Source organism: Etheostoma spectabile, chromosome 10, assembly GCF_008692095.1.
Source record: "Etheostoma spectabile isolate EspeVRDwgs_2016 chromosome 10, UIUC_Espe_1.0, whole genome shotgun sequence".
Lineage (NCBI taxonomy): Eukaryota > Metazoa > Chordata > Actinopteri > Perciformes > Percidae > Etheostoma > Etheostoma spectabile.
In genome coordinates this window covers 15,766,268-15,775,560 of record NC_045742.1, presented here as the reverse complement: position 1 = coordinate 15,775,560, position 9,293 = coordinate 15,766,268, and the positions used below count along the sequence as shown (strand labels likewise).

At 37.1% G+C, this 9,293-nt stretch overlaps 1 protein-coding gene across 1 annotated transcript in view; it reads left to right on the top strand.

The window, feature by feature from the left end:
* The window catches only part of ahnak (AHNAK nucleoprotein), a 52,824-nt gene extending 48,956 nt beyond the window's left edge, over positions 1–3,868 (top strand). Inside the window, 1 exon segment of the mRNA XM_032528644.1 lies at positions 1–3,868. This exon segment is cut by the window's left edge and continues 169 nt beyond it. Within this exon segment, the coding sequence (XP_032384535.1) occupies positions 1–2,897 (2,897 nt within the window). The 3' untranslated portion in view covers positions 2,898–3,868.
* Positions 3,869–9,293: the final 5,425 nt, after the last annotated feature.

The window sequence follows — 9,293 nt, the reverse complement described above, 5'->3', positions numbered from 1 at the left end:
TCAAAGGTCCAGAGTTTGATATCAAAGGGCCAAAGGGTGGATTCGACATGCCTAAAATCAAAATGCCCTCATTTGGCATTACAGGTCCAAAAGTGGAAGGTCCAGATGTAGATATAAACCTTCCCAAAGCAAACTTTGATGTAAATGCACCTGACATTGCTCTTAAAGGGCCCGACATTGATATTGAAGGCTCTAACGCAAAACTTAGAGGACCCAACATCAAAGGTCCTACAATAAAGGGAGATGTGGATGTGTCAGTTCCAAAGATTAAGGGTGACATAAAAGCTCCCAAGGTCAATATTGAAGGACCAGATATTGACATTGAGGGTCACAAAGGAGGATTTAAAATGCCTAAATTTAAATTTCCGTCCTTTGGGGGGAAGGGTCCACAAGTTCAAGGGCCAGAAGTTGATGTCAGCATCCCAAAAGCTGATTTTGATTTAAAAGCCCCTGATTTAGATGTCAAAGGACCAGATTTTAACATCGACAGTCCAAGTGGTAAAATCAAAGGACCCAAATTCAGCATGCCAAGCATTTCAGGACCAAACCTTTCCATGCCAGATGTGGATTTACACCTGAAAGGGCCCAAAATGAAGGGAGATTTTGATGTGTCCGTCCCAAAGATTGAGGGTGATGTAAAAGCTCCCAAGGTTGATATTGAAGGACCCGATATTGATATTGAGGGCCACAAAGGAGGATTCAAAATGCCTAAAATGACAATGCCATCATGGAACATTAAAGGTCCAAAAATGGAGGGTCCAGATGTTGATATAAACCTTCCCAAAGCTAACATTGACATCAGTACACCTGACATTGATCTGAAAGGAGACATAAAAGCTCCCAAGGTGGATTTTGAAGGACCAGATGTCAACTTTGATGGCCAGAAAGGAGGATTTAAAATGCCTAAATTGAAAATGCCATCCTTTGGCATAACTGGTCCAAATATTGAAGGGCCAGAAGTTGATTTAAGCCTTCCCAAAACAAATATTGATGTGAAAGTACCTGACGTTGAAATTAAAGGACCAGAGATTGACATTGAAGGAGCTAATGCAAAACTGAAAGGGCCCAAATTCAACATGCCAGATATGGATTTCAATCTGAAAGGTCCCACACTCAAAGGTGATGTGGATGCATCAGTGCCAAAGATAGGCGGAGACATACAAACCCCCAACGTTGACATTAAAGGTCCAGAGGTCAATTTTAAAGGGCCTAAGGGTGAATTTGAAATGCCTAAAATTACAATGCCATCTTTTAACATTAAAGGTCCAAAAGTGGAGGGTTCAGATGTTGATATTAAACTTCCCAAAGGAAACATTGATGTTAAAGCACCTGATGCGGATATCAAACTAAAAGGGCCTAAAGTCAAAGGAAAGATGGAGGCATCAGTGCCCAAATTGCAACCAGATATCAAAGGTCAAAATGCTAACATTGCAGGACCCACCATCACTATGGAAGGTGTGTCTATTGATCCCGTAAAGACAGGTGTTACATTTCCCAAGTTCAAAGGTCCTAAGTTTGGAATGAAATCCGCAGAAGTAGAGGGGAAGACACCTACGTTCAGTGTGGGAGCAAAAGGTTCCAAAACAGAAATTAGTCTTCCAGACACAGAAGCGAGTCTTGATGCCTCTGACATTGATATCAATGTAAAAGGGAAAACAGGGAAATTCAAACTTCCTAAAGTCAAAGGAAAGGCAAAGAAGCCTGATGTTCACATAGAAACACCAGCAGTAGACCTGGATGTAGACACTCCCAATATTCATGTGAAAGGAACAAAAGTAAAGAAACCGCTTTTTGGTAAGCTTCATTTCCCTGATGTGGAATTTGATATCAAATCACCAAAATTGAAAGCTGATGGATCTATGTCAGAGGGATTCAAATCACCTGACATGGATTTTCCATCTGCTAGCTTGAACACCACTATTGAAGGATCTGGTATTGACAGTCCAAATGTTAATTTGGGAGGGAAAGATCTGAAATTAAAGACTCCCAATATTAAAATGCCAAATGTGAGTGTGTCTACTCCTGATATTGATACAAATTTAAACAGTCAAGGAGAGGCAAATGTGTCTGCAGGTTTTAAAGGCCCAAAGGTAAATGTGAAAAGTGGTGCTGAGATTGATGCAAGTGCTTCAGGGGGCAGTGCAAGTGGTGACCTTCATTACCCAGAAGGTACTGTATCATTTCCCAAAATCAAAGTACCAAAATTTGGTATTGCTCTGCCTCAGATGGAAGGCCAGGGAGCTGGAGGGAATGTTGAATCAGCTAGTGGAGGCATACACATACAGTCTCCATCTGTTAGTTGCCAAGTCAGTGGACAAAATATTGAGGTTCCCAGTCCAGAACTGAGGCAAAGAGAAGGTAAAGTAAAGGGAAAGATGCCAAAACTGTTTGGCAACTCAAAAGCAAAAGGCAGTAGTGCAGATGATCTTCGGGGACCAAAGGTAGAATTGAGTAAGGTACAAACTGCAGAACTGATGGGTGGAAAATTAGAATTGGAGGGTGATCCTGGGCTCAGTGTGTCAACTAAAGGCAAGTCAGCCTCACTGGATCTGTTTCAGAAATCAAGGCATCTGTCTTCTTCTCTGCATGATGAGGGAGGGCTTGGAGTTAGTTCTCCATCTCACTTAGAAGCTGAGGGTGGCGACATTTCATTAGACCTAGGAGGAAGCAAGGTCAAAGGAAAGAAAGGCAAGTTGAAGTTTGGCACCTTCGGAGGTTTTGGTTCAAAGTCAAAGGGCTCATATGAGGTGTCACTTGGTGAGGAGGGTGAAGCAGGTGCAGGTGTTTCTCTTCCCTCTAAAAAATCGAGATTGTCTTCATCTTCCAGCAGTGACAGTGGTTCAAGAGGTGGTTTCAGGTTCCCAAAACTTGAACTATCTGTTTCACCAAAAAAATGATTAATTATGAGGTAAATTAAACATTCTCATGTACCCCCGAATACACTCTCCTAATATGCCATCTATAGATCTTTAAAACCCAAGGGGACGTAAATGGTCATCTCAATATTGTTAACTATGAGTAATTCTTATTTCTGTAATTCTACAAGAGTGCATGAGATTGTTTAAAATCCCTTCAAACTGTACATAAGATGAATTTGTATTGTAATAATAAATGTTTTTGTACATAGTCCAGATTTATTGAACATATGCCATATTACCAAATTTTCATGAATAGTTTATTACAGGGTTTGTCATTTTGTCCTATTTCATTCTATTAAATGAATTTTTATAAATGAACGGGTGTGGTATATTTGTATTCAGGGGTTTATTGCACAGGACAGATCGTTAAAATAGTTATTTTGAAGGAAAATGTTGTTTGTACATCCAGATACAAATATAAACAGTTACCATTTTTTTAGTGAATGTAATTATTTTATTTTCAAGCTTTATAGTAATCAGTGCCGGAGCGTATTAAGGCAACGTAGAGCTGGCCCCTTGTAACACATTCTAAAGATGAATGGTGTTGTATACAACATAATTGCAAAGACAATCACTGTTTGGAAACCACCAACTCGCTAAAGTGCTGTCAGTGTGTTTGTGTTCATATTTTAAGAAACCTTATTCTGTGACATTTACCAAAATATGCATTGTTTCATTAGTTTTTAACATGTTTTGCTTCCTAATCCTCTCATTTACATTTTACCTGTTTTATGATATTCTGTATTTTATTTTTCTGTCACTCTTTCTTTGTACACACACATTATGATAATGTTAACAAAATCACAAATAAACTGTCACTTTTTTTGATTGCAAGAATCTGAGTTGATAGAGAGTTGCATAGTTTTGATCAGATATGATGGAGATAAAGCATGATTCTTTGGGTCTATTCTTTTGTGTGCATTTTGCCAAATAAACTAAACAAAATGATTCATGGAATTTGTTGATATTTAATCAAATTACATTATACAGGCAATATTTGAATATATTTTAAATTAATATTCATCATCCACCAATCAATCCAACTTGAATTATCATTTGTTATTATGAGTCTTGATACTGGTTGTCACCACTGATTACACTGGATACAAGGATACATTCAATATTTTGAACAGGGGCAGAAGATGGATTAAGATCTTTTAGGCAAAAGTACTAATAAAAATACTCCACTACAAGTAAAAGTCCTAAATCATATCAAGTAAAAACATAAGTATTAAAAGTAAAAGTACTCATTCCACAGAAAAATGGTCTCTGTGACAGATATATTATTATGAATTTCATCATTAGGTTAATACTAATGCATCATGCATTTTATAAGCTTGTTGTGTGTTTTATTAACTGAAAAGGTATAACCACTAAAGCTATAAATACATTTAGTGGATTAAATGTGCTCTAAGCGATGTTGGTTGATGTTACTACTTGCTGAGTTAGAAGTATTGTCAAACAAAACAAGACTAGCTGGCCCCTACCTCCTCCTCATCCCATCCCCTCCTCCTCCCTTCTGTGCTTCTGCGCACTAACCCCCCAACCCCTCAACCCCCCCAACCCTAATCCTTCTTGTTGGTTATTGGCTGGAAAGCTGGAACACTGTTGGTGTATGCTTTGTAGTGCAGGTGGGCACATTTTGTTTTTGTTGCCGTTTGTAGACCCTGGGCTACAGAGACCACGTTTTTTTACAGTGTGTTCAGGGGACAGGCAGCTTGTGGACAGTGAGGAGATGTTTCCTGTATGTGACAACAAATGTTGTAGCCTAAAATATGTGTGACATCGCTTAGAGCACCTTTAAAAAGAGAAACATTTGTCTCCGAGATATAGTTGAGTAAAATAATGAAGTAGCATGAAATGGAAAAAAACTCAAATAAAGTACAAGTCCAAAATTGTTCTTTACTATTTCCCTCTCTTTTTTAACTTTAATTTTCCTAATTGGGTAAAGCAGGACACTGTGGTACTTGGTGTAGCCATAAAAATACCAGTGGTGAAGTAAGTATTCAGATATTTTACTTACTCTGTTACAAGTAAATGTCCTGCATCAATCTCCTAATGTATTTATTTAAAAGTACAAAAGTATTAGCATTAAAATGCACTTAAAGTACTCATTATGCTGAATGTACTGTTTCAGAATCATATAAATTACTATTGACGAATGAATGTGTACATTACTTTAATGATGAAGCTGGTAATGGTGTGACTACTTTTAATTACTTTATACACTGCTTGGTAACTTATTCACATTATGCTGCCCCGTCCATTTTTCTCTTCCAGTTCCAACACAAGTGTATATCCTTTTATCTTTCAGTCCTTACTCCCAATATTATTATTATTATTATTATTATTATTATTATTATTATTATTATTATTATTATTATTATTATTGTACTTTACAGCTCTGAAAATGTACTTACAATGAGGACATATTTATAGGCAATATTTGCATGAACTAATCACATACTGGGAGTCGACATGGTTCCTGTCTGATAAAATATTAAAATGTGAAAAACTGTTTTTTGAAGCTTAAAAAAGGATTTTATTTTATTTTTTATTGACAAAATGCAATATACTAAGAATCAAGTAAGCATCAATAAAATAACTTATTGTTGCAATTAGGTTAATGAATTTGGCAACGCTAAATGAAGTAATGGAACTTCCACTCTAAAACGTAAGTAGGTTTACAAAACGCCAGCATGCGGAAGTGCCCTAGTTTAAGCAAAGAATATGATGAATGATCAGATATGATATGTATTAGTTGATTTATAGTTTGCATTAATAATCTAAATATGCAAAGTATCTAGTAACTAAAGCTGTAAAATAAATGTAGTGAAGTAAAAAGTAATTATCCTCCAAAATGTAGTTGATTAGCCTAGTCTAAGTAGACAGAGGCATTAAATGGAAATGAAAAAAGTAGTTACCTCAAAATTGTAATGAAGTGCAGTACTCAATGTATATACGTTGTTACTGGAAATGAAGAATTAACAAAAGGTTTAATGAAACGGCATGATGAAAATGATGTGACAAAGACAAATGTTACATACGTTTCAAGCTACTTGTCATTATTAATAAATTAATTGTTATCTGCTGCATAGCTAAAATATCGGATTAAATCTAAACCCTAAATGTATCTAAAATTTGTCATACAGGTCAAAGTCTAGATGCCAAATATAATCTCATATTCCTGCATATTCCTCATTTAAAACACTTTACTGAGCTATGCTTAGGCTAGATATCATCTTAAACTATTTGGGTTAAACTTGCATTAACTGTTGCTGTTGGGTTTTTATGGGGGCAGGAAAAAAGGAGTTGTGAACACAACGAAAACATGCCATCACCTTTTAAATTGATTTGGCCAACTTGTTAGAAACAGTTACTGCAGTTATTCCCATATTCCCTCTCCTTTTAACCTGTTTTTGGTCTCCACCAACTTAAAAATATTTGCCCTTTAGCTGCTAGCTGCTCCACTATCTTCACCTACTGGTCTCCAAAGGTGTCTGTCTGTCTGGTGCTGAGCAGGTAATGTACAGTGGAGGTTATTTATTGAAAACAACTGCTTGCCACACATAATTACGACACTATAATGAGAGTGAAATGAAACAATAAAGTTGTGAACCAGACAGCTAACCAATGAGCTGAAACTCACTGGAAATCTGTGTAATGATAATAATAGAAATTCGCTGTAGGTACAAGACTACCCTTTCATTGTTATATTGTTTTTAAATTGTCACTTGATAACAGTGTTGATATTATATAGCATTATTTAAAGTAAATGTGAAGGGCATGGATAAAATAACATATGGTTACAAGAAACCAACATTGAGCATAGGCTGTGGACTAGATGTTGAGGTGACATTTTATAAACCCCGCCGTGCCCTCCATTTTACGATGGTTTAACAATGACATGTTACCTCCATCTTTGTGATTTAATTATTCCCACAATTGCAACAGGTTGTTGTACTAGTATTACAATTTCCTAGTTGTACAACTGTGCAACTAGGAAATTACAATACTGTACAGAAGAAAAAAACATGAAATCACTGTATCGTTGATGTCAAATTCACAGGTCTTTACTAGCACAAAACATTATCACACTGTTCACTTTGCCTACAATGCAGTTTAAATTTAGAAAAAGGGGTTGTGCAGCAGTACAACTGAAACAACTAAAATAAAATCATTAACTATAAAAAGTATCAGAAATAATTAATAAAAGATGCATACAATAAAATAGAATACAATATAAACTATACACTAGTATTTGAAGAGAAATGACATGGTAAAGTGAGTAAATGTGGCAATGTAGATGAATAATCTGATTATTTGGGGAAAATATAAATTGTTTTTGGCCCTTTGGAATGACTGCCCTTGCGTGTGTGTATTTGTCTAATGTGTTCTTCGTATCTCGTCTGTCATGTTTGAACTATCTGCGGGAATATAAGAGTTGTGCAATATCTCGATAATGTACATGTGTATTTATGTTCTTATTATCTCATGGTTTTATGTGTTTTTGTGCAAATGTGTCTGTGTTGACTACCTGTTGTGAATCAAATTGCCCCTTTGAGACATTAAAGGCATCAATTTCAATTGAATATTTTGCAGAAATGCCCTGATCACATTCACATTCAGGTATGCAATCCTACCATGAAGCTACCCAGTACAACCACACACCGATCTGCAGCAGTGGTTGGGGTTGGAAGACAAAGAGCAGCACTTGTCTCTTTGCACCTCAGGGGTGGTAAGACAAGTGCTGCTCTGTCATTTTCCTCACCCAGATTTATCCTGTCGGTCTTGGGGATTAAACCAACCTCCTGGTCACAATTTTGCTTCTATAACCTTTAGTCCAACCCTGCCCCAATATTGATAATTGATTACTCTTTATGTGACATTATAATTACTTAAACTGTATTTGCAATAAAGTGCTGATTGGGCCGCATTTTTCTGTCCAAGCCTGGCCTGCGTCGGACAGAGCAGTAACCTAACTGAGCCCGACAGGCATTAAGATATTAATGCCCGGGCCCGACACAGTTAAAGTCTCATTTTATTTCCCATACTAATGACACATACACGTTTATTTGTGTGGAAAGTAGAGTTGGGCTGTAACCAAATTTTGTTACCGTCAAACCTCCTCCCTATTTTGCCAAGGTATACGGTAATACCGTTACTAATTAAAAATATTGCGTCACCAACCTGTTGTCTTGTGTCCACACCATTCAGAAACTAAATACCCATCTCTCTCTCTCTCTCTCTCTCTCTCCTCCACACTGTCACTTAATGACAACCAAACAGAAGGATTTTAGGAATTAAATAAATTGTATTTAATATTTGTGTATATCATTTTGTTTAATGACGGTATTGAAACTGATGCGTTGCTATTTTTAAGACCCCGCGGTATACCGTAGCCTATTACCGTACTAGCCAACTGCCCAACCCTAGTGGAAAGCCTGTTTTTATTAAGCAACTGTAGGAAGGCATTCGGAATTGTCAACAGATGAGTGCATAAGCGCACGTTAATAAGATGTTTAATTTACAATGTTCAGTGTATTAACCTTTCCTGATTGCTTCGTTACCGACCTTGGTCTGAAAACCCGGGGAGACTCGTTACCTCCAGGGCCGACCTTATAAAATTAATCATTGGAGTTAAAATCCCGTTCCTGGTGAGCAAATTAATTGACTAGGCTTTCTGTTTGGGGTTTATTTCGGACACTGCACACACTATGCACAACTTAAACTTATTCCACCAACTCTGCTCCGGTCGCATCTACAACACATCTACTTCCTCTTTCTCTCTCTTGCCCACTTTCCACACACACACAGACCCACACGCACTGAGCTCTCTTAAAGGAGCCGCATCACCATTTTACAACATATGCCTTATCGCGCTGATGTGACCGAGCCCGACCCAAACCCGAACATCATTTCTAAATATCTGTCCGAACCCGGCCCGTCCCGTGTGAGCCTGGTTTGGGTATCCGCATTCTGACATCTCTCCATTTAGTGCATGTATAGGCACTGAGCATGTGTGTGTAATTCCTATGTGTAATGTGTGTAATAACAACAAAGTGAAAATTGTAATTTCCCTTGTGGGACCAATAAAGGATACATTATTATTATTATTACTATTATAATTTTTGTATTATTATTGTTATTATTTGCAACATGATAGGGCTAGTTTCAGTAATGTTTTTTCAGCAGTTTAAGAGATGGCTCACATTAAAACGTATTAACACATTAAGTGTTACAGAAACTTGACTTGTAGGGTAAGGCTTTGTGAAAGCAGTGTTTTGCGTCAAAAACAGGATGTGATCCCACCATTCCTGGTTGCTTGAATGCAATTGTTGTTTTATTCCAGAGGAAGGAACTTATCAGGAGTTT